The sequence below is a fragment of the Chiloscyllium plagiosum genome, unplaced genomic scaffold (assembly GCF_037043375.1).
Source record: "Chiloscyllium plagiosum isolate Xiang-an unplaced genomic scaffold, Cpla_swu_hap1 HiC_scaffold_28, whole genome shotgun sequence".
Lineage (NCBI taxonomy): Eukaryota > Metazoa > Chordata > Chondrichthyes > Orectolobiformes > Hemiscylliidae > Chiloscyllium > Chiloscyllium plagiosum.
This window is the reverse complement of record NW_028270166.1, coordinates 1,405,953-1,432,280: the sequence shown is the minus strand read 5'-3', so window position 1 is coordinate 1,432,280 and position 26,328 is coordinate 1,405,953. Positions and strand designations below refer to the sequence as shown.

Sequence of the window (26,328 nt, the reverse complement as noted above, 5' to 3'; positions counted from 1 at the left end):
CCTTCTTAACCCTATCAACCTGGATGGCAACTTTCAAGGATCTGTGTACCTGGACACTGAGACCTCTCTGCTCATCTATACTGCCAAGAATCTTATCATTAGCCCAGTACTCTGCATTCCTTTTACTCCTTCCAAAGTGAATCACCTCACACTTTTCCGCATTAAACTCCATTTGCCACCTCTCAGCTCAGCTCAGCTCTGCAGCTTATCTATCTCTCTGTAACCTACAACATCTTTCATCATTATCCACAACTCTACCGATCTTAGTGTCATCTGCAAATTTACGAACCCATACTTCTAGGCCTCATCCAGATCATTTATATAAATGACAAACAGCAGTGATCCCAAAACAGATCCTTCCAGTACCCTCTAGTAACTGAACTCCAGGATGAATATTTCCCATCAACCACCACCCTCTGTCTTCTTTCAGCAAACCAATTTCTGATCCAAACTCTAAATCACACTCAATCCCAGCCTCCGTATTTTGTACAATAGCCTACCGTGTGGAACCTTATCAAACGCCTTACTGGAATCCATATACATCACATCAACCGCTTTACCCTCATCCACCTGTTGGTCACCTTCTCAAAGATCTCAATAAGGTTAGTGAGGCACGACCTACCCTTCACAAAACCGTGTTGACTATCCCTAATCAACGTATTCCTCTCTGGATGATCTTCTCCTGCTGAACACTCTCTGCTCATTCCTGAAGAAGGGCCTGTGCCCGAAACGTCGAATCTCCTGTTCCCTGGATGCTGCCTGACCTGCTGTGCTGTTCCAGCAATAAAGTTTCAACTTTGATCTCCAGCATCTGCAGACCTCACTTTCTCCTCTCTGGATGATTAAAAATCCTATCTCTTAGAACCCTTGCCAACACTTTACCCACAACCGAAGTAAGGCTCACAGGTCTATAATTTCCAGGGTTGTCCCAACTCCCCTTCTTGAACAAGGGAATAACATTTGCTATCCTCCAGTCTTCTGGCACTATTCCTGTAGACAATGACGACATAAAGAGCAAAACCAAAGGCTCAGCAATCTCCTCCCGGGCTTCCCAGAGAATCTGAGGATAAATCCCATTCCACCCAGGGGACTTATTTATTTTTACACTTTCCAGAATTGCTAACACCTCCATCTTATACACCCTTACCCCATCCAGTCTAGTAGCCTGTATCTCAGTTTTCTCCTCGACCACATTGTCATTTTCCAATGAGAATACTGACGAAAGTTATTCATTTAGCACTTCCCCTATCTCCTCTGACTTCACGCACAACTTCCCACTACTATGCTTGATTGGCCCTAATCTTACTCTAGTTATTCTTTTATTCCTGATCTAGCTATAGAAAGCCTTAGGATCTTCCTTGATCCTATCCGCCAATGACTTTCCCTGTCTCGTCCTGGCTCTTCTTAGCTCTCTCTTTAGGTCTTTCCTTGCTAACTTATAACTCTCAAGCACCCTAACTGAGCCATCACATATCATCTAAACATAAGCCTCCTTCTTCCTCTTGACAAGAGATTCAACTTCCTTCGTAAACCATGGCTCCTGTGCTTGACAACTTCCTCCCTGCCTGACAGGTACATACTTTTCAAGGATCCGCAGGAGCTAGTCCTTGAATAAGCTCCACATTTCAATTGTGCCCATCCCCTGCAGTTTCCTTCCCCATCCTATGCGTCCTAAATCTTGCCTAATCACATTGTAATTGCCTTTCTCCCAGCTATAACTCTTGCCCAGTGATATATACCCATCCCTTTCTATTACTAAAGCAAACATAACCAAATTGTGGTCACCATCATGAAAGTGCTCACCTATCTCCAAATCTAACACCTGGCTGAGTTCATTCGCCAGTACCAAATGTAAAGTGGCCTAGCCCCTTGTTGGCCTGTCTACATACTGTGTCAGGAAACCCTCCTGCACACATTAAATAAAAACTGACCCATCTAAAGTACTTGAATTATAGTATTCCCAGTCAATATCTGGATAGTTAACATCCCCCATAACAACTACCCTGTCACTCTCGCTCATATTGAGGATCATCTTTGTTATCCTTTCCTCTACATCTCTGGAACTATTCAGAAGCCTATAGAAAACTCCCAACAGGGTGACCTCTCCTTTCCTGTTTCTAATCTCAGCCCATACTACCTCAGTTGGCAAGTCCACAAACGTCCTTTCTGCAACCGTAATACTGAACTTGACTAATAATGCCACACCTCCCCTTCTTTTACCATTTTCTGTTTTTATTGAAACATCTAAATCCTGGAACCTGCCCCCTGCTCTACCCATGTCTCCGAAATGGCCACAACATCGAAATCCCAGATACCAACCCATGCTGTAAGCTCACTCACCTTATTCCAGATGCTCCTGGTGTTGAAGTTGACACACTTCAGACCACCTTCCCGCTGCCGGTGAACTCTTGCGATCTTTAAATCTTATAATCTTATTTCTGATCTCACTACTCTCAACCTCCCATATACTTGAACTACAATTTCAGTTCCCATTCGAAGAGCATTAGCAAATTTCCCCCCCCCCCCCCCCGGATATTGGTACCCCTCTGGTTCAGGTGAAGACCATCCTGATTGTAGAGATCTCACCTTCCACAGAAAGAGTTCCAATTATCCAGGAATCCAAAGCCCTCCCTCCTGCACCATCCTGTAGCCACATGTTCAACTCCTCTCTCTCCCTAATTCCTCACCTCGCTAGCATGTGGCACGGTAACAAACCAGAGATAGCAGCTCTGTTTGTTCTAACTCTAAGCTTCCATCTGAATTTCTGCCTTAAATCCCCATCCCTCTTCCTACCTATGTTGTTGGTGCCTATGTGGACCATGACTTGGGGCTTCCCCTCCCTCCAAGGATCCTGAAAACATGATCAGGGACATCACGAACCCTGGCACCTGGGAGGCAACACACCAATCATGAGTCTGTCTCTGGTACCCAACAGAACCTCCTGTCTGTCCCCTAACTATGGAATCCCCAGTGACTAATGCTCTGCTCCTCTTCCCCCTTCCCTTCTGAGCAACAGGGACAGACTCTGTGCCAGAGATCTGTGCCCCATTGCTTACCCCTGGTAAGTCATTCTCTCCCCTCTCTCTCTCTCTTCCCCCCCCCCCCCCCCCCCGCGCCACCTCAAACAGTATCCAAAACACTACACTTGTTATTGAAGGGAATGGCCACAGGGATCCTTGTACTACCTGTCAGTTCCCTTTCTGACCCCTGACAGTAACCCATCTACCTTCTTCACGTGGCTGTGGAATAACTACCTCCCTGTAACTCCTCTCAATAACCCCCTCTGCCTCCCTGTGAGGTGGTATCAATGGGTTTTAGATGGACACTGCAGTGGTCACTCTTACTAATTCTGTTATGGACACATCTGTAGCCCACAGACTGGTAAGGTTGAGGTCAAGTGTGTCTTTCCCTCCTGTTGGTTCCTTCACCACCTGCCACAGATCCAGTCTAGCAGCTATGGCCTTTAGGACTTGACAGATTGAGTAGTGCTACTACCAAGCCACTGTTGGTGATTGATAGTGAATCCACCACCACCAGGGGCAGGCAATAAGTGCTGGCCCAGCCAGTGATACCCATGTCCCATGAATGAATGTAAAGTGAGTGATCAAGAGATTAAGACATTGTGGGTGTATATTATAGATAGTTTTCATGACTGTGAGAAAGAGTATGATCATACTCAAGTAAGGGAGAGAACATTGAGTCAGAGAGTCTGAACTCATTAAGAGTGCAAAAGAATGCAGGATAGTTAGAGATGGACACGTGCATTAGATCTGAGATAAAGTGAAGTAGTGTGAGACGGTGAAAATGTATTGAGAGAGTGTAAATGTCTGGATGCTAAGCGTGTGTGTGCGTGTGAGTGAGAGAGAGAGACAGAGAGAGAGAGAAACTGTAAGAGAGTGTGAGGACGTTATTTGACTTTACAAAGTAAGACAGATGGGTTGTACTCAGTCAGACCTGGATATATTTCAGTAGCAGTACTTCCTTTCCTGAGCCAACACCATTTCATTCACGCTGAGAGATCAGTGAGCACAACTGCTGTGCAGTGACAGGGAAAAGCAGAGTCAGAAAGGGACTAAGAGACAGAGACAAGGAGGTGGGGAAATTGCGGGTGTTGGAGTGGGCTAGAGGGCAGTCACTTTGGGCTCCATATTACATCAGGAAATATTCTGATAAATATTTTTCTTTGTGTCGATGTTGTATTGCAAAGTTGCACCAAGTCCCTTTGGAATAGGTTTTACCCAGGAGATGGCTGGGCTCCGATGCTACAGCTGCTGGTTCCTCACTCCGGATTCCCTAATCCTGATCGCTGGTCTGATTGGTGAGGATTATTCCAGGGAGGATTATCTGATACTCTTCAGAGCTCTACATTACAATGATCACATAATCTGATAGGGAAACATAATGGGACACAGACTCCTGCAGGGAGCTATTATTTGCCACACATTCTTCCCTGTCCAATCTTTCATGACCTCATTAATAAATCAAAAAGAACTAGCCACAGGAAGAAAAAAAGAGCAGTTTCCGAGACCCTGATCTTAATTCATTTAATGGTGTCAGTAACATATTTACGCTGGTATGTTTACTGAAAACAGCATAGAGTGAGCTCTACTCTGAATCTAACCCCATGCTGTCCCTGTCCTGGGAGTGTTTGATGGGGACAGTGAGAAAGAGCCTTACCCTCTGTTTAAAAGTGTGGAGAAAGCTCACTTTTTATTTTCAAAGAGTAGAGGCAAGTTTACTTAGAGTTTTATTCTGTATCAAAACACATTCTGTCCATGTTCTGGGAGTGCTTTATGGGGCAAGAGTCTTTTATGGGAGAGAGCTTCCCACTGTATCTAAATAACTAATCCCAATGTTCTGAATCTGCTGGCTCAGGATTCTGGTAGATGTGATTGCATTTTATTTTACTCCGTGTCTAGGGTAAAAGATCAGATTATTTTTGGGTCTTGTCCTATATAGCTGACTCAAGTGAGATGAATGAATTGTGGGACTGAGGTTTATTGCAGCAGCTGATCCACGTGAATGAGTCTGTGACCCACTAAATCTCCAGCTTGACTGTGCTTAAATTCTTTTTCATTGTTTTTAAGACACAGAATGAGGAGCAACAAGGATTAGGGAATCCCAATCCAGCCAGATCCCAAAGATCTCAGTGCCTGACCAGCAGCAATCCTAGTCTGAGTTTGGTCACTGTCACTTGATCGTTCTTGCAGTGAGATTCAGTTGGGTATTCCTGGTCAGAGTAGTTCAGTCCCATTCCTCAGTCAGTTTCCCTCTATCTGTCTAACCCTGTGCTTCTCACCTAGGTCCCCCTTGTCACCCCATCCCTACCTCACAACTCTACCACTTGGTCACTCTTGGCTCTCCCAGCGTCCTCTTTTTGTTGGTCAAATTCTTTCTATCGGTAAGTCATTTTACTCAGCCGGTCACTCCCAGTGCAGCTCTGTATTCTCTCAATGAGAAATGAATGCAAAATGTAGCCAGATATGTACTGCTGAGGCTGCATAGGCTCTGGTCAGATTGCATTTGGAACATTACAAGTTCCATATCTAAGGAAGGATGTATTGGCATTGGAGGGTGTCCAGTGGAGGATTACAAGAATGATTCTGGGCTGAAGGACTTGTCATATGAGGGTTGAGGATATGACAAGGGTCATTTGAGGATGGGTTGAGGGCTCTGAGTCTAAAATCAATGAAGGGTGAGGGGGAATTTGATTGAAACTTACAGGATACTGAGAAGCCTGGATGGAGTGGATGTGGAGAGGTTTCCATTTGAAGGAGTGACTAGGACCCAAGGGCACAGCCTCAGAGTGAAGAGACGACTCTTCAGACTTGACATGAAGAGGAAATTTTTCAGCCAGAGGGCAATTACTCTGTGGAACCCATTGCCGCAGAAAGCTGTGGAGGCCAAGTTATTGAGTGTAGTTAAGACAGAAATAGATGAGTTCTTGATTAATAAGGGGATCAAGGGTCACAGGGAGAAGATTTGAGAATAGGGTTAAGACCTATGGTGGAACAGTCTTGATGGGCTGAATGGTCTAATTCTGCTCCTATATCTCATGGCCGCCTTTTGCTGCTGAAACTCGTTTGATTAGAAATCACCAACAGACGCAGCAGTATTGAATTTGACAGGAGGGACATTAACTCTGTCCTAGAAAATAGGTAATAAATTCCACAGATTCACCACGCTCTGGCTGAAGCAATTCCATCTCATCTCAGTTCAAAAGGGTTGTCCCTTTACTCGGGTTGTTCCCTCAGGTCCTATTCTGTCCAATTAGTGAAAACATCTTCTCCACATTCACTCGGTCTAGGCCCCTCTGTATTCTGTACGCTTCAGTGAGACTCCCCACTCACCCTTCTAAACTTCGAGTATGGATCCACAGTGCTAAGCCGCTCCTTATATGATGGGCCCTTCAGCCTAGGCATCTGATGGGGCAAGGGCTTGGTGTTTTGGAGGACAGGTGGGTATGACCTAAGGTAGTTTGCCCCCGATGCGCACAGTGCGCTCCATGAAGGATGTCCAGCCTGCCTTTTAATTGCTGATGTTTCGAAAACAGCCTGCCCATGTCCAACCCCATTATTCAGGTCAATTGGTTTGGCAACAAGTTCAATTGCCTGTTATTTATTAAAATAAGTGGATAGACTGCCAATTTTTCCACCTGCCCTGCACCTTATTATGGAGAAGACTGGTGCGGCTGGGAAAGCACAGACTGGACACAATGCACTCTTTTTGGTAGAGGTTTTAGAGACACAGAGTGGGATTTATGGTGTAATTTTTATGCGATGATGGTACTAAAACTCTCCTTGGTTTCCCGGTTGATTGTCGTTACCTGTGGGGCTGCAATGTCCAGTGCAGGGTTTGTTAACTCAGTTTTATCCTGGGATTTCTCTCTTGTTAATCGTGCAGCTTCTTTAACCTCTTGAAACCTTTCTGCAAACTTTAACAGAACAGAAACATCAGAAATCTCTTCATTCCACAGACGCTTGGCTTTAATCTTCTGATTCCACTGCCTCACTCTGTGCACCACCAACAATATCATTTTAAACAGTAACTCAGTAGCTCTGAGACATCCTGGAGTTGTGAAAGTGGTGAGACAAATATAAGATTTTCATTGACATTGCAACTTATTGTATAATCTGCAACTCCTTTTTCTGTTCCAATCCTTGAAGCCGTGGAATGTTTGATGTCCCCAATAATCAGCAGTGTTAGAATTGTTATACCACATCACGTCACTCATTTCACACCAAACTTAGTTTTACTGCCATCTCTTTAGCCTGTCTCCTAAGCTCTGACTGTGCAGACCTCTTCCTGATCTGTTGATCTGTTCTTATTTCGCACCAAGCCATGGCACTTTGCCCACAGTCTTTCTAATTTCTGGATCCTTTGCATGCCTTATATCGTGCACACATTCGGTGGTCATCTATCTCTCTGATCTCATCCTGTTCTGACCTGCTGCCCCTCTTATATGTGATAGAGATAAACAGCAAGGAAACAGACCCTTTGGTCCACTCAGCCATGCTGATCAGATATCCTAAATTAATGTAGTCTAACTTGCCAGCATTTGGTCCATATCCCTCTAAACCTTCCTATTCATATACCATCCAAATGCCTTCTCAATGTTGTAATTGTACAGCCTCCACCACTTCCTCTGGCAGCTCATTTCTTACATGCACCACCCTCTGTATATAAAAAAAATTGCCTCTTCGGTCCTTATTAAATCTTTCCCATCTCACCTTAAATCTATGCCCTCTAGCTTTGGACTCCCTGACCCTGGGGAAAAGACCTTAACTATTCACCCTATTCATGCCACTCATGATTTTATGAACTTCTATAAGTCACCCCTCAGCCTCTGACACTTCAGTGAAAATAGCCCCAGATTATTCAGCCTCTCATAATAAATCAATTCCCCCAACCCTGGCAACATCCTTGTAAATCTTTTCTGAACCCTTTCACGTTTCACAACATCCTTCTTAGAGCAGGAAATCCAGAATTGAATGCAAAATTCCAATTGTGGCCTAACCAAGGTCCTGTACAGCCACAACACAACCTCCCAATACTATACTCAATGCACTGACCAATAAAGGCAAGCATACCAAACACCTTCTTCACTATCCTAACTACCAGTGACTCCACTTTCAAGGAACAATGAATCTGCACTCCAAGGTCTGCTTGTTCAGCACCACTCCCTAAGGCCCCACCATTAATTGTATAAGTCCTGCCCAATATGTCTTTCAAAAATGCAGCACATCAGTTATCTCCCAACCCTTGGTCTAGGATGCTTTGCTTCATTACAACACTGTTGAATATAAGTTGCTGCTGTTCTCACTCCTTGTGGGGAATCAAGTTCCTGGCTCTTTACTCTGATTACTCGGTTGCGATAATCACAGAAGGTACCTGTGAAAGTTGCTGCTCTGAGTTGAAGCCTAGACCATAAACGGTGTTGGCACGGCTATCAGCCCATTGGCCAAATTTTTGCGAGGTTTTGGTGAATGACATATTTGGGGTGATGGTGCTGTTGATAATTGCCTGAAATCAAAAGAATTCATTAAATTAGGATTACAGTAAATTAATTCCAGACTAATTCTGATCATCTTCCCGAGATTCAGTTGGGCAGAAAAAAATGGTGAATTTGATGATGGTGCTGATGAGGACTGACCTGAGAGAGGGGACGAATAACTGGAAGTGGAGTGATTTGATTGTGGACGGCGAGTGTTAGACTGCCATAGAAAGCTACAGCAGAGAGAAAATATCTTCAGCTTATCAAGACTGCACTAGTGAAAATCCTGCACCTCTTCTCATCCCATTTTCTTGTACTTGGCCTATTGCCTTGTTTGCCTTGGCATTGTAAGTGCACATCTAACCAGACCGTTTATACTGTCCTGAAATCTAAAGCTATACTCCTCCCTAATTAGACTCTTTCAATTTTTTTAATCATCTGTGACTTACTGATCAACCCTCCCACCTTCGATTCTAAATCATTTACATGTACCGCAAACAACAAGGGCCCCAACGCTGATCCCTGTGGGATCCCACTGGACACAGGTTTTCAGTCACAAAAACACAGTCAACTAGCGCCCTTTGCTTCTTGCTACTCAGCCAATTCTGGATCCAATTTGCCAATTTTCCTTCATGGGATCCCATGAGCTCTTCCTCTCACCATCAGTCTCCCACATAGGACCTCATCAGCCTTGCTGAAGTTCAAGTAGGCTATGTCAAAAGCATTGTTCTTATCTATACATCTGGTCACCTCTTCAAAAAATTCAATCAAGTTGGTCAGACATGACCTGCCTTGAATAAAACCATGCTAACTTCTTGATTAATCCCTGTCTCTCCGATTGTAGATTAATTCTGTCCCTCAGACAGTAATGTAAGACATAACAGGAGAACCAGGTCATGCGGTCCATCGAGTCTGCTCTGCAATTCAGTCATGGCTGACATGTTTCTCATGTGAGACTGCAGATGCTGGAGATCAGAGTCGAGAGTGTGGTGCTGGAAAAGCCGGTCAGGCAGCATTCGAGGAGCAGGAGAATCAAAGTTTCGGGCAAAAGCCCTTCATCAGGATTGAGGCTTGTGAGCCAAGGGAGTGGAGAGATAAATGGGAAAGGGGGGTGGGGCTAGGAGCAAGGTAGCTGAGAGTGCAATAGGTAGATGGAGGGATTGGGGTTAATGGTGATAGGTTGGAGAGGAGGGTGGAACAGATAGGCGGGAAGGATGATGGACAGGTAGGACAGTTCAAGAGGGTGGTGCCGAGTTGGAAGGTTGGAACTGGAATAAGATGGGGGGGAGGGAAAATGTGGAAACTGGTGAAATCCACATTGATCCCATGTGGTTGGAGGGTTCCAAGGTGGAAGATGAGGTGTACTTCCTCCAGGCGCTGGGTGGTTAGCAGTTTGGACTCCCCTATCCTAGGGAAAAGACTTTTGCTATTCACCCTATCTATGCCCCCGACACCTGCACCAACCAGCCCCACTGCCCTGTGGCCAAATGCTTCAACTCCCTCCCGCTCCGCCAAGGACATGCAACGTCTTCCATTGCCACACCTACACCCGACGCCTGGACAAAGAACGTCACATTTTCCGCCCTGCAACCCTCCAACCACACGGCATCAAATGTGGATTTCACCAGTTTCCTCATCTCCCTTTCCCCCTCCCACCACCATCCCATTTCCAAACTTCCAACTCGGCACTGCCCTCTTGAACTGTCCTACCTGTCCATCTTCCTTCCCGCCTATCTGCTCCACCCTCCTCTCCAACCTATCACCATTAACCCCACCCCCTCCATCTACTTATCACACACTCAGCTACCTTGCTCCCAGACCCACCCACTCCCATTTATCTCTCCACCCCCTCGGCTCACAAGCCTCATTCCTGATGAAGGGTTTATGCCCAAAACGTCGATTTTCCTGCTCATCGAATGCTGCCTGACCTGCTGTACTTTTCCAGCACCACACTCTCGACACTGACATGATTCTCAATCTCATTCTCTTGCCTTCTCCCCTTAACTCTTAATTCCCCTACTAATCAAGAACCTCTCTATTTCTGTCTGAAATACACTCAATGACTTTGCCATAAAAAGCTGTGGAGGCCATTAGTTCCACAGATTCACCATCCTCCAGCTAATGAAATTCCTCCTCATCTCAGTTCTAAAAGGAAATTCCTGACTCCAGCGATTCCTGAAAGCTCACTATCAATGTCATGACAATCTCCTCAGTTGTCTTCTTCAGAGCTCTGGTGTGTAGTCCATCTAGTCTGGGTGATTTATCCACCTTCAGACCTTTCAGTTTCCCCAGCACCTCCTTAGTGATGGTCACTACACTCACTTCTGCCTTCTGACTCTCAAAGTTCTGATAAACTGCTAATATCTTTGCTGTGAAAATTGATGCAAAGTATCTATTCAGTCCCTCCACCATTTCTTCATTCCCCATTACTACTTCTCCAGCCTCAGTTTCCAGCAGTACAATGCCCACTCTTGCCTCTCTGTTACCTTCTAGATAGCTTAAAAACAAGTTTTCAATCTTATTTTATACTTCTAGCTAGTTTACTCTCATATTTCATTTTCTCCCCCATTTTTTAATTATCCTGTGGTTTTTAAAGGCTTCCCACTAATTTTATACCATCCCTGACTTCCTTTGTCAGCAATAGTTGCCTCATCCTCTCCTTCAATTGTTTCTTCACCCTTGGGATGAATCTCTACTGTGCCTCCTGAATTATCTCCACAGATACCTGCTATTGCTGTTCCTCTGTCTTCCCTGCTAGGCTCCCCTTCCAAATCAACTGTGGCCATCTCCTCCCTCGTGACTTCACAGTTACCTTTACTCAATTTGTGATACCATTATAAGTGATTCCAGCTTCTCCCTCTCAAACTGCAGAATGGATTCTATCATACTATGGTCACTGCTCCCTAGGGGTTCCTTCACATCAAGCTCCTTAATCCAGTCCTGCCTCATTACATATCACCAAATCCAGAAGTCTGATTCCCTAGTGGGCTATACCACCATTTGCTCTAAAACAAAACCATCTTCTAGACATTCCACAAATTCCTTTATTTGAGATCTGCTACCAATCTGATTTAGAGTGGTGCTGAAAAAGCACGGCAGGTCAGACAGCATCTGAGGAGCAGAAAAATCGACGTTTCAGGCAAAAGCCTTTCATCAGGATTCCTGCTCAAAACATCAATCTTCCTGCTCCTCGGATGCTGCCTGACCTGCTGTGCTTTTCCAGCACCACTCTAATATTGACTCTAATCTTCAGTATCTGCAGTTCTCACTTTCGCCTACCAATTTGATTTTCCCAGTCCACCATTACTTCCAATAGTTTCCCACTGCTGAGGTTAATTGAATGGCTCTCTTGCAATCATCTGGCATTTCTCCTGTGGCCAAAGAGGAAGTGAAAATTAATGCCAATTAATGCCCTGTCATTTCTTCCCTTGTCTCACTGAACAGCCTGGGACACATTTCATCCAGGTCTGGAGATTTATATAGTTTTAAGCCTACTAAACCATTCAGAATCTCCATTCTTTAATTAATTTCTTTAATTATATCACAGTGCTTCTTCCTGATTTCTGAACCAACATTGTCCCTCTCACTGGTGAACAGTGATACAAAGTATTCATTTCAAATCCAACTGACGATCTCCAGCTCCATGCCCTAACTACCATTGTTGACCTAATGGATCCTATCTACTCTGTCCACAGTTCCCATTTTACTCTTAATATACATCTAAAAGAAATTGGGATTTTTCTTTAGTTTACAAGCCATTATCCTTTCATGTCATTTTTTTTTTTGCTCTCCTAATTTCCTTTGTATGTTCTTCCTTACATATTCTATACTCTGTTTAGTCTTCTGCTGTTTTGAATACTTGGTATCTGCCATAAGCTTCCCCTTTTTCTCTTTTATCAAATCCTGATATCCAGGTTTTGCTGGATTTGTTAGTGTCATTATTTATCTTTATTGGAACATGCTTGCCCTGTAATCTCCCTGTTTCCTTCCTGAATGTGTCCAACTAATCTGACCCAGATTTACATACAGGTGTGGATTGGCAGTGATCGCAGTGCGGACAGGGAGCAATGATGATGGAGACTGGAGTGACTGTACTGTTTACAGGGATGTGGTGTGGGTACAAGGATCCAGAAGAGTTTTACTGCCATTATCTGGGGTGACTTCAGTTCCTGGGTCCGCTCATCCCTTGATACCTTAGTTCCACCGACACTAATGATCCGATAAACGTTGCGTGTACTGTCGTAGAAGAAGGAGACGGTAACAGCATGCTTGCTAGCTGGAATCCAGTTTCGTTTGGTTGCTGGGTCGATCTGGAAAACATGGGCCCGTGCACTGAAAATCGGCTGCTCCCTACAACAAGAAACCAAGATTCAAACACTGACTGTAAAATCCGAAAGTTACCGTCACCGAAAACAACCCATCTCCAAAACTCCTCAACATTAAAATGATCCCGAGAACTCTCACACTTTTAGACACTACCATTTGGATCCAGATCTCTCTCACTCTCGTTGGGATATAGGAATCTTCTATAATTAACTACCCATTTCCGACTGAGAGTAGAGATAGTGATTTTAAAACATCACTGGGGATTAATATTGATTTTCCTCTGTTTGGGCTCAATTTAAACAGTAGCAGTTTCAAAAGAAAAATGCTGGATTCAACCTTAAGCAAGACATTAAACTCAAGCTCCTGTCCACCCTCTCAGGTGGTTGAAAAATAATTCCACAGGACTATTTTGAAGAGGAATAGGTCAGTTTATCTTGGTGTGGTCTGGAGAATCCCTCACCAACATTAAAGGCAGACACTGTATATTTGGGAGTCCAAGTCATTGAAGACTCTGGATCAAGTGGTGGAAAATGGTTTAGAATAGTTTGATGGGTCTTTTTGACAAGCACTGACTCAATGGGCCAAAGGGGCTTTTTCTATATTGGAGACCTCTATTACTGTAGGGCCTGTTCCTTATCTTGCTGCATGAGATGCACATAGCTGTAATGTCCCCTACATTTCCACAGTGACTACAACTCAAATAAAAAAGTATTATGCCCTGAAGGCATGAAAGGTGCTAAATGAATGCAAATCTATCCCTGATCCAAGTGGTCTGTTTATCCTATGTAGATGAGGGGAATTGGAAAAAGTTCAGTGATTCAACAAACAAGTAAGCACTTTAACCAACAAACTAATCAATGATCTGAACATGCAGCAGAGAATGGTGATAGAGCAAACTGAGTATTGGTATTGAACCAGCGACCCTGGAAAACACATGAGAGAGAGAGAGAAATAAGCTCCAAGTTTTCACCAAATACATCCTCCGCATGGAAAAAGGAGCAAGTTCACCAAGACCAGAGAGAACACCCATGTACTGTACACTCACACTCACAAAGACAAAATTCTCTTTGCTCACTTCCCTGGTGCCTCTGACGCAGTTGCTTTGATAGATGGTACTGATTCCAAGTGAAATCTGCTGCTCATTCATTGGCTTTAAAATACTGCCTCTGCTCATCACAAAACCCCTAAATTTTTCCCAAATCCCTAAAAAGAAAACTCGCAACTTTTAACCAGAGAACCTTACCAGGCAGTACTGCTATTAAATTGGTGATGCTATTCATGGTAGAGCAGGTCTTTGTTCCGAGTTATCTAGACTGTACTTAAACTGGGAGCAAAAGTCCCTGAATCCCCATACAAGTAAAAATGGGCTGAAGTATCAATAACTCCCACCACATTCCATCAAATCCCATCATCTCTGGGGAGCAGTGGTGAACAGGGGTGGCCAGTGAAGACCATAAGACTAGAAGGTAATAGGAGCAAAATTAGGCTATTAGACCCATTTAGTCTGTTCCATCATTCGATTACGGCTGATATGTTTCTCAATTCCATCCTCCTTCCTTCTCTCATGGCTCTTGATCCCCCTACTAATCAAGAACCTAATCTATCTCTGTCTTAAATACTGACTTGGCCTCCACTGCCTTCTGCAGCATTGGATTGCAATGATTCACCACCCTCTGGCTGAAGAAATTCCCTCATCTCGGTTATAAAGGGTTGTCCCTTCACTCTGAGGCTGTGCCCTCAGGTCCTAGTCTTTTTTTTTAAGATTAGATTAGATTACTTACAGTGTGGAAACAGGCCCTTCGGCCCAACTAGTCCACACCGACCTGCCGAAGCGCACCCACCCAGACCCATTTCCCTATGTTTACTCCTGTACCTAACACTACGGGCAATTTAGCATGGCCAATTCACCTAACCTGCACATTTTTGGACTGTGGGAGGAAACCGGAGCACCCGGAGGAAACCCACACAGACACGGTGAGAACGTGCTAACTTCACACAGTCTTTTCTACTAGAAGAAACATCTTCTCTATGTCCACTCGTTACAGGCCTCTCAGTAACCGGTAAGTTGCAATCAGATCCACCCTCCTCTTTCTAAACTCCATCGAATACAGACCCAGAGTCCTCGTATGACAAGCCTTTCATTCTCAGGATCATTCTTCTCAACCTCTCCGAGATTCGCTCTAATGTTAGTGTATCCTGTTCAAAAAGGGAAGGAGGCAAAAAGGGGGTATTGTAACTATAGGTCATTAGCCTCACATCTGTTGTTGGAAAAGTATTGGTATCACTTATTAAGAAAGTAATAGCAGAATATTTGAAAAATCATCAAGCAATCAACATGGATTCATGAAAGGGTTAGGCCACTTTTGGAATATTGTGTACAACTCTGGTCTCCTTCCTATTGGAAGGATATTGTGAAACCTGAAAGGGTTCAGAAAAGATTTACAAGGATGTTGCCAGGGTTGGAGGATTTGAGCTATAGGGATAGGTTGAATAGGCTAAGGCCGTTTTCCCTGGAGCATCGAAGGCTGAGGGGTGACCTTATAGAGGTTTATAAAATCATGAGGGGCATAGATAGGATAAACAGACAATGTCTTTTACCTGGGGTAGGGGAATCCAGAACTAGAGGGCATAGGTTTAGGGTGAGAGGGGAAAGATATAAAAGAGACCTAAGGGGCAACGTTTTCACACAGAGGGTGGTGCGTGTATGGAATGAGCTGCCAGATGAAGTGGTGGAGGCTGGTACAATTGCAACATTTAAGAGGCATTTGGATGGGTATATGAATAGGAAGGGTTTGGAGGGATATGGGCTGGGTGCTGGCAGGTGGGACTAGATTGGGTTGGGATATCTGGTCGGCATGGACAGGTCAGACCGAAGGGCCTGTTTCTGTACTGTACATTTCTTTGACTATCTGACATCAAAGGGACAATGCAGACTTTGGAGTAAAGTATTCAAAGTCCAGGATGTCAAACCCAGCAACGGGTTCATGGCCGACACAGCAGTCATGGTGCCCATCTTACTGTGTACATGCCAAATATAGACCAGGTATAGCATACCCCTCAAATCTCTGGAGTGTTACCACCTGCACTGTCTTCGCAAAATCCTGCAAATCCACTGCCAGGGAAGGTATAACCAACATAAGTGTCCTCTCCCAGGCCAATATTTCCAGCTCTGATGTGCAGACCACGTTATCTCCATGCCTGACACAAGACTCCCTCAACGAGTGCTCTATCTGAACTCTGCAATGCTAAGTGATCACTACAAGGCAGAAGAAATGCTACAAGGACACCCTGAATACTTATCTAAACAATGCAACATCCCATGTGGAAATCGCTTGCTCCCTAGAGTGCACAAATTAGGGAAGAAGCAGCCAGGAAGACACCAACCATTTTGAACACCATTGTGTGAAGTAGAGGCAGACCAAGAACAAGTATGGAAACAGAGCATCCTACTTTCCCACCTCCTCAGACACCATCTGTCCCTCCTGAGGCACAGTTTGTGACTCCAGGATTGGACTATTCAACTACCTGGAGTGGAAGCAGGTCATCCTTGACCCTGAGGGATTGCCAAAGAAGAAACATGGGAAATCCAACTGAGACTCTTGTGGGGATTTGACAAGGTTAAAAGTCTGGGAGCACTGGTGATTAGTCACAGTTACTGCACTCTCTGAATTGGTTGGAAATATTTTTAATCACCCTGTTCAGAGATGTTCTGACACTCCTCGTTGCCCCTTAGGTCTCTTTTATATCTTTCCCCTCTCACCCTAAACCTATGGGATGATGGCATCACTGGCTAAGCCAGCATTTATTGCCCATCCCTAAATAGCCGGAGAGCAGTTAAGAATCTGGAGTGGATCTGGAGTCGATAGATAGATTACTTACAGTGTGGAAACAGGCCCTTCGGCCCAACAAGTCCACACCGACCCTCTGAAGACCAACCCACCCAGACCCATTCCCCTACATCTAACACTATGGGCAATTTAGCTAACCTGCACATCTTTGGAATGTGGGAGGAAACTGGAGCACCCAGAGGAAACCCACGCAAACACGGGGAGAATGTGCAAACTCCACACAGACAGTTGCCTGAAGCGGGAAGGATGAGGGGGATGAGCGGGAAACTTACAGACTACTAACAGGCTTGAATAGCTATTTCCACTAGCAAGAGATACTCGGACCTGAGGGCACAGACTCGGAGTGAAGCGTCAATCCTTTAGAACCGAGATGAGGAGGAATTTCTTCAACCAGAAGGTGGTGCCACACAGGACTTTGGAGGCTAAGCGTTGAGTGTATTTAAGACAGAGATAAGTAGATTCTTGATTGGTAAGGACATCGAGGATCATAGGCAGTTTCCTTCCCTAAAGGACATGAGTGAACCAGGTGGATTTTTCCGATAATTGATAACGGATTCATGGTCATCATCAACTCTTAATTCCAGATTTTTATTGAATTCAAATTCCACTGTCTACCGTGGCAGAATTCAAACCCAGGTCCCTGAAACATGAGTCAATCGATTATCACCTCCCCTGGACCTGGGCTTCTTAGCCCAAAGTGGGGACACTACTATTGTGCCACAAGACCCTTCTGAACTGGTCAAACTATTATTGCAGTGTCTTCTACGATCACTGATCAATGAATCCAGTAATATACACCACTCCCGAGGGCATTTATAGCACATAATATCCGTATCTCTGAGCCAGGGGGTCTGGGTTCAACTCCCCCTCCCATAATACCCACACATCCTCTCTCTCAATGGCCCCCTCTCACTCCTTTATTCTGACCAAAATTACTACTCACTAGCCCCACAATTAACACTCACTCTTCCCACAATCACCCCCAAATTACTCCGACAATTTTACTTCATATCTTGGCAGTTACCTGTCCCCTCATCCTCCCAACCATCACTACTCACTCCGACCTTAGATCTACCCCTCCCTCCATCCCACAAATAACCCTCACCATCTGAACAATTCACCCTCAAGTGCCCCCACAATTTCCTGTCACCGACCATAATCACCCCCTCACTCCTCCCCACAATCACCCTCCACTTCCCTCCCCTCAACCGCCCCTTCCACTCCTACCCACAACTACCCTCACTCCCTCCCCAGTGACCTCTCACCTGTCCCCCCCCAACCACCAGTACTCCGTCAACCCCCATTATCCCTCACTCCACTCATAATCAACCCTCTTATTCCCCCCCAATCACCCCTTTTACTTCCTAATACAATTATACTCCCTCACTCCACCCTGAGCACTCCTCCTCCCCCTACAATTACATCTCATTGCCTCCAATAATTATCCCTTACCTCCAACAATTGGCACTCACTCCTCAACCCCACAATTGCCCCTTGCTCCTTCTCCCAGTTGCCCCTCCCTCCTCCAACCTCCCACAACTGCTGCTCACTCCTCCCCATAACTGGCCTTCCAACTGCACCCCCTCCCACCCAAAGTCTGTATCTGAGATTTCTCAAAGCTGCAATTATGAAAATCAAAGCTGAATTGAAAAGCTCAGCTGTTGTCCTGGTTTCTAATCCCCAATTGGGCTGAGTGTCTTGTGACATTCAAAAGTCACATGTCTAAGAATCTGTGTTACACAGAAATATTATCTATGTCAGTGATGGAGAGTAGCTTTGAAGATACAGGTCAATGGATCACAGCCTGAAAGACAGATGGAGTGAGATAGAGAGAAAATGAGAGAGAGAAGTTGCAAGAGAATAGGACAAAGGAAGAGGCCATGATAAGAAGAGTGGGTGAGAGACGCACATTCAGACAGAAAAGAAACACACTGTCGAGAAGACAGAAAGATAAAAGCAAGAAACAGAATGGGAGGAGTGGATCAAGAGTCTGCCATTTCTGACAGAGTGAGGCCTGAGGTTACAGATTATAGTATCGCTTATTGTATGCAGACAATTCCACAAATTCAATGGAGCTTGTGGCTGCTGTTTGCAGTCCCTGCACTGCTTCCTGTAGTATGTTCAGACCTAAAAGGTCCACAACTTCTGTTCCCTCTAAAAACATATACCTCTACAACTGAGCATGATGGAGACACTTACTGCATCAATAGGTCAGAGAGCGAGGGGAAATCAACCAGGCTTCCTGCTCCTGATCACTGACTCCCTCTCTCCAGGAGCCACTGGTCAGAAGCAGGAAACCTGGTTGATATTATTTTCTCAAATGCAGGGGTGAATTTATTACTCTCTTCTTCTTTGACAGTTCCTCAGTATCGAGGCTAACTTGCATTCACTCCAGAAAGGGGTGGGCAGAGTTATGCGCTGGCAGAATAGTTTAATCTTGGAGCCACAGACTCTGCCATAGGACGGGCAGGTGGTTTTCAGGAGATGGAAGAGTGGAAGCTCTGGATTTTGCCCGCTGGTTCCACGGCCTTTGTTTGGCCTGCACGTGCTCCACTTGGTGATACTTGAAATTATTCAGAGAATCCCCACTGTGCAGATAGAGGCCAGTCAGCCCATCGACCCTCCAAATAGCATTCCTCAGGACCCCCATCTAATCCACATAACCCGTCATTTACCATGGCTAATCCATCTAGCCTGCACATCCCTGGACACTATGGGGTAATTCAGCATGGCAAATCCACCTAAATGTCACATCTTTGGACTGTGGAAAGAAATTGGAACACCAGGAGGAAACCCACGCAGACACGGGGAGAATGTGCAAACGCCACACAGTTGCCCAAGGCTGGAATCGAATCCGGGTCCCTGGCGCTGTGAGGCAGCAGTGCTAACCACTGAGAAACCATGTTGGAAATGGTTGGCATGTTCGCAAATGCTTCTTTCCTATTTGTGCGTTCTAGGATAATCAATTCACATGTCGATGGGATATTGCATTTGTTTAGGGAGGGTTTCAGGGTGGAGAAAGTGAGGACTGCAGATGCTGGAGATCAGAGCTGAAAATGTGTTGCTGGAAAAGTGCAGCAGGTCAGGCAGCATCCAAGGAGCAGGAGAATCGACTTTACGGGCATGAGCCCTTCTTCAGAAATGAGGAAGATGTGCCAAGCAGGCTAAGATAAAAGGTAGGGAGGAGGGACTTGGGGGAGGGGCGTTGGGAATGCGATAGATGGAAGGAGGTTAAGGTGAGGGTGATAGGCCGGAGAGGTCGGGAAGAAGATTGCAGGTCAAGAAGGCGGTGCTGAGTCCGAGGGTTGGGACTGAGATAAGGTGGGGGGAGGGGAAATGAGGAAGGTGGAGAAATCTGCATTCATCCCTTGTGGTTGGAGGGTTCCTAGACGGAAGATGAGGCGCTCTTCCTCCAGGCGTCGTGTTGCCATGGTCTGGCGATGGAGGAGGCCAAGGACCTGCATGTCCTTGGCGGAGTGGGAGGGGGAGTTAAAATGTTCAGCCACAGGGCAGTTGGGTTGGTTGGTGCGGGTGTCCCAGAGGTGTTCTCTGAAACGTTCCACAAGTAGGCGGCCTGTCTCCCCAATGTAGAGGAGGCCACATCGGGTGCAGCGGATGCAGTAAATCATGCGTGTGGAGGTGCAGGTGAATTTGTGATGGATATGGAAGGATCCCTTGGGGCCTTGGAGGGAAGTGAGGGGGGAGGTGTGGGTGCAAATTTTGCATTTCTTGCGGTTGCAGGGGAAGGTGCCGGGGGTGGAGGTTGGGTTGGTGGGGGGATGTGGATCTGACAAGGGAGTCGCGGAGGGAGTGGTCTTTCCGGAACGCTGATAGGGGAGGGGAGGGAAATATATCCTTGGTGGTGGGGTCTGTTTGGAGGTGGCAGCAATGATGAAGGATGATACGATGTATATGGAGGTTGGTGGGGTGGTAGGTGAGGACCAGTGGGGTTCTGTCCTTGTGGTGATTGGAAGGGCGGTGTTCAAGGGCGGAGGAGCGGGAAGTGGAGGAGATGCGGTGGAGAGCATCGTCGACCACGTCGGGGGGGAAATTGCGGTCTTTGAAGAAGGAGGCCATCTGGGTTGTACGTTTTTGGAACTGGTCCTCCTGGGAGCAGATGCGGCGGAGGCGAAGGAATTGGGAATATGGTATGGCGCTTTTACAGGGGGCAGGGTGGGAGGAGGTGTAATCTAGATAGCTGTGGGAGTTGGTCGGTTTATAGTAAATGTCCGTGTTAAGGATTTCAGGATGGCCAAGCAGTGTTTCTTCTGCCCTCCTAATGATCACTAACCAATGCGGATCTCAGAGTAAAGCACTTCTGTCAGGCTTACATACAATGTGGCCTAACCTTCACAGCTGGTCGTGCATGACCAGTACCATAATAATGTGAGAAGACACTAATGTTGGTATGCTTTTTCTGCCAATGGATTTTTAGGATTTTGTGAAGGCAGTACTGGTAATAACTCTCCAGAGACCTGAGGGGTCTGTTCTACATGGTCCGTGTTTCTGGTATCTACAGGAAGGTAGGGGCCGAGGCTGCTCTGTACACTGTGAGCCTGTTGCTGGGTTTACACACAGGAAGTTTGAACACACTGTTCCTCAGGCATCTGAAGGCTACACTGATGCATTGGATCAATGTTGGATTTCATCAACAATGTCAGTTCCCACTGAGAGGCTGCTCTTGTAGTATGGCAAATGATCCACATTGTCCAGGAGCTTGCTGTGGGTTTTGATGGTTAGGGGACAGTGTTGTGTGGCAGCAGCGGATTGGTGGAGAACCTCTATTTTCCAGATGTTTAGCCTGAGTCCCATTCTCTTATAAGCTTCAGTGAATGCGTTGACAATAGTTTGGAGTTGGACCTCAGTGTGCACGGACCCTGGTGATGTCTGGGTACTACAGCTCCATGACAGACATTGGGATTGTCTTGGTTCGGACCTAGAGGCAAAGGTTGGACAGTTTCCCGCTTGTCCTGTCCTCTTGTTACTGTCTGTCTAAGATCAACAAATTCAGTGTTCATTACTAAAAGTCCGAACTGCTGTTATGTGGGCTCCTAACGTCTTTAACGCCAAACTGCCAATGTTCCCCAGGACAAGCCATGTGTCATGGATTGAATCAATTAAAAGCTTTCTTAGCCTTTTCTGCTGTGCAGTCTAAAATGCCCTGTTTACTCTGTGCCAAATTTCTTCTACTGCTCTGCTTCCAGCAAAGTGCCTGATCATATTGCTATTTACAGGCAGTATACTATCCTAGTAGCAATTCTGGACGATAGTTGTCATTTGCCCCATTTGTCTCTCTCTCTCTCTCTCTCTCTCTCTCGATATCTACTACCCCACAGAACCTTAAACTGCTCCCATACAATCGTCTCACCGTCACAGAACCCAGCCTCAGTGACACTCCCCAACAAGCCTACTTCCTGTAGCAACCTGTACCTACAGCCACTGAGTTCCTTACAGCCCAGGCAATTATTCTGCCATTTGACATCACGGCAGCTCTCCTCAGAGCAATACAGTTAACCCCACTCCATCTTTGTGACCCTGCAAGTGCTCAAGCACTCATCCAGTTTCCTGTTGAAGTCATTGTCTCTGCTTTCATCCCTCTCTTGGCAGTGAGCTCCAACTCATTACCACCTGCTCCTTAAAAAGGTTCATCCTCACATTCACTAGCCCCATCACGTCTGCCAGCAGTCACTCCTCTAGCTTCCCACAGCGTTCTAGGGTATACCGGATCAGGTCCTGGGACTTATTCATTTTTATGTGTTTCAAGACATCCAGCACTTCCTCCTCTGTAATATGGACATTTTTCAGGATGTCACCATCTATTTCCCTACATTCTATATCTTCCATGTCTTTTCCCACAGTAAATACTGATGCAAAATACTTGTTTAGTATTTCCCCCATCTCCTGCGGCTCCACTCAAAGGCCGCCTTGCTGATCTTTGAGGGGTGAAAATATGTTGCTGGAAAAGCTCAGCAGGTCAGGCAGCATCCAAGGAGCAGGAGAATCGACGTTTCGGGCATGAGGGCTCATGCCCGAAACGTCGATTCTCCTGCTCCTTGGATGCTGCCTGACCTGCTGAGCTTTTCCAGCAACATATTTTCAGCTCTGATCTCCAGCATCTGCAGTCCTCACTTTCTCCTGATCTTTGAAGGGCCCTATTCTCTCCCATTTAGACTTTGTCGCAAAAAAAGCATCCAATTAAAAGCAAGACCTCTTTTTGCATTTCACACATTGCACATACAATAAACTGGATTATTATAGCATCATTTGTGATAAAATTAAATTCAAATCTACTTTATAATGAGTCAAAATTGGATGCTGGCACAGAGAAAGAGTAATAGGAGGACTAACTAAAAGCCTCGTAGATGTTTTTAAGAGGTGACTTAAAGGAGGTGAAAGATTGGGCGATGGAGAGGTTTTGTGAGGGAATTCCAAAGCCTAGGGCCCAGCAAGCTAAAGAGAAAATTGTCCATGGTGGAGATAGTTACAATTGGAAAGTGTACTGGATGCTAGAAATAAACAGAGATCCTGGCTACAGAATCAGGGAAGGGAGAGGGCTGAAGAACTTTGGATGCAAACATGAGAATTTTATATGGGAAGAACCTGCTGGGTTAGGAGCCTAGACATTGTAGCTGAACATGGGGTGAAGGCATTACAAGATGTGATTAACTTGATCAACAGAATTATCTTGAAAAAGTCTGAACCCATTTGAGGTGCTTAAATCCAGTGACGTGGAAAACGGGTTATCAGCCTTACTCTCTATCCAATCCTGTGCTGTCCCTCTCTTGAAAGTGTTTGATGTGGATTGTGTGGAATTATTTTAATTTTAAAAGAGTAGAGAAAGCTTTACCCCGTACCTAACCCTATAGTGTCCCTGTCCTGGGAGTGTTTCACGGGGACAATGTTGAGAAAGCTTTACTTTCAATTTAAAAGACAGAGAAAGTTTTGTTTTGTATTCTTCACTGTGTTGTACTTGTCCTTGGGGAACTGTTTGATGGGTAGTGTAGACCTAGCTTTACTCTGTATCTAACGCCATGCTGTCCCTGATCTTAGAATAGATAGAATCCCTACAGTGTGGAAACAGGCCATTCAGCCCAACAAGTCCAAACCAACTGTCCAATGAGTCTCCCACCCAGACAAACCCCCCTACTCTGTCCCTGGAATCCTGCTTTTCCTATGGCCAATCCACCTAACCTACACATCTTTGGACTATGCAGCCAGAGGAAACCCACGCAGATACAGGGAGAACATGCAAACTCCACACAGACAGTCACCTGAGGCTAGAATTGAACCTAGGTCCCTGGTGCTGTGAGGCTGCAGTGCTAACCACTGAGCCACTGTACGGCCCAACAACTCCACACCCACTTACCAAAGAGCATCCCACCTAGACTCACCTCCCTACCCTACAACTCTGCATTTTCCAGGCTAACTCACCTAACCTATACATCCCACCTGCACACCTTTGGACTGTGGGAGGAAACCAGAGCACACAGAGGAAACCCACACTGACATAGGAAGAACATGCAAATTTCACAGTCACCCAAGACCGGAATTGAACCCAGGTCCCTGGCACTGAGAGGCTGCAGTGCTAACCACTGAGCTACCATGCCACCCTGATCTGCAAGTGCTTGATGAGGACAGTAAAGGGGGAACTTTACCTGGTTTCATAGAGTAGACTTTATTTTGATACTAATCCCACGTCCTGGGATGTTTGATGGGAACAGTGTGAGAGAGCTTTAATTTCAGTTTGAAAAGTAGTAGTTTTACTAACCCTGTGGGTGTGTGATATGGACACTGTGGAATAGATTCAGTCAGACAGCACACAAAAGGCCCTTCAGTCCATCAGGTCTGCACCAACATAACTACCACTAATGGTGTGCGAATCCTAGTTTCCTGCACGTGTTCCATATCTTTGCATGTTATGATATCTGAAGCACTTATCCAAGTATTTTTTAAAGGTACTAAGTTTTCTTGCCTCCTTACTTTCCCAGACAGTGCATTCCAGATTCCTACTACCAGCTGAGTGGCAAGATTTTTTCCAAAAACCCTTCTGAATCTCCTAACACTTATCCTAAAACTATGTCTCCTTGTGATTGACCCCTCCACTAAGGGCTACAGTTACTCTCTATCCACCCTCTGAACCCCTCATAATCGTATATACCTCATTCATGACCCCCCCTCAGTGTTCTCTGCTTGAAAGAAAACAATCAAAGCTTATTTAGTCTCTCCTTATAGCTCAATTTCTCCAACCAAGGCAACATCCTAGTGAACCTCCTCTTTCCTCCCTGCATCATATCCTTCCTGTAGTGAGTGATCAGAACTGCATACAGTTGTGGCCTGACTAGTGCTCTGTCTAACTCCAACATTACCTCCCTGCTCTTAAACTCTTCGCCATTTTCTGATGAAAGCAAGTGTCCCATTTGCCTTCTTAACTATCCTATTCACCTGCTCTGCTGACTTCAGGGGTCTGTGAATAATTATCCCATGCTCTTTCTGTTTCTCTAAGCTGCCCAGTGTCCTGCCATTCATTAAATACTCCCTCATCTTGTTTCTTCTTCCAAAATACATCACCTCACACCTATCAGGGTTAAATACCATTGCCCATCTGACCAACACACCTTTATCTTCCTGTAACCTACAACCATCTTCGCTATTAACCACATGACCAAATCTTGGTGTCATCTGCAAATTTGCTTAACATTCTCCCCTCATTTTCATCTACATCATTGATGTATATAACAAACAATAAGGGTCCCAGTGTTGATCTTTGTGGTATATCACTGGATACCAGTCTCCAGTTATTCGAACAGCTTTCTACCACTACTGTTGTGTCCTATTGCTAAGGCAGTTTCTGATCAATCTCGCCAAGTTTCCCTCAATTCCATGCAGTTTAACCTTTGCAATCAGTCTCTCATATGGAACCTTGTCAAAAGCTTTGTTAAAATCCATATAAACTACATCGACTGAGCTTCCCTCATCCACACTCTTGATCACATTTTCAAAAACATTCTAACAAATTTGTTAGGCATGACCTCCCTCTGACAAAGTCACACTATCTCTGATTAACCCATACTATTCCAAGTGGGTATTAATTCACTCCTTCAGAATTTTCTCCATTACTTTCCCCACCACAGAGGTCCGTAATTTCCTGGTTCATCTCTAGCAGCCTTCTTGAAAAGTGGAACCACATTAGCTATCCTCCAGCACTTCACCTATGACCAGAGAGAAATTAAACATTTGTGTCAGAACCTCTGCAACTTCCTGCTTCACCTCCCATGGCAGCCTGGGTTGCAATTCATCTGGTCTAGGGGATTTGACCATTCTTAAGCCTGACAGAATCTCCAATACTTCCACATTTCCTATGTCAAACTCTACAAGCTCCCTACAGGCCCTTTCCTTGAATTCCACACCTATGTTCTCCGTTTCCAGAGTGAAGACCGAAGAGAAGTATTCATTTAACACCCTTCTAATATCCTGCAGCTACACACATAAGTTGCCCCCTTGGTCTCTAATGGGCTGTACACTTCCCCTGGTCAACCTCTTCCCTTAAAGTATTCATAAAATATCTTAGGTTTCTGCCTAATGCTGTTTGCGAGTCCTTTCTCATGTCCCCTTTTCGTTCTTCTATTTGCTTTCCTAAGTTCCCTCCTGCACTTCCTGTTC

The 26,328-nt window shown here is 45.4% G+C and overlaps 1 protein-coding gene and 1 long non-coding RNA gene across 2 annotated transcripts in view; one reads left to right on the top strand and one right to left on the bottom strand.

Annotated features, from left to right (window-relative positions):
* The window catches only part of LOC148142481 (uncharacterized), a 156,586-nt gene that overhangs the window by 73,686 nt on the left and 56,572 nt on the right, over positions 1–26,328 (top strand). The gene's annotated exons all lie outside the window — the stretch shown is intronic.
* Positions 1–26,328, bottom strand: part of LOC122565064 (homer protein homolog 3-like) — a 72,469-nt gene that overhangs the window by 16,226 nt on the left and 29,915 nt on the right. Inside the window, exons 2-5 of the mRNA XM_087976217.1 lie at positions 14,934–15,016; positions 12,688–12,852; positions 8,392–8,523; positions 6,827–6,934 (exon numbers count right to left, since the gene is read on the bottom strand). Coding sequence (XP_087832343.1) covers positions 6,827–6,934; positions 8,392–8,523; positions 12,688–12,852; positions 14,934–15,016 — 488 coding nt within the window. The remainder of the gene's footprint in view (positions 1–6,826; positions 6,935–8,391; positions 8,524–12,687; positions 12,853–14,933; positions 15,017–26,328) is intronic.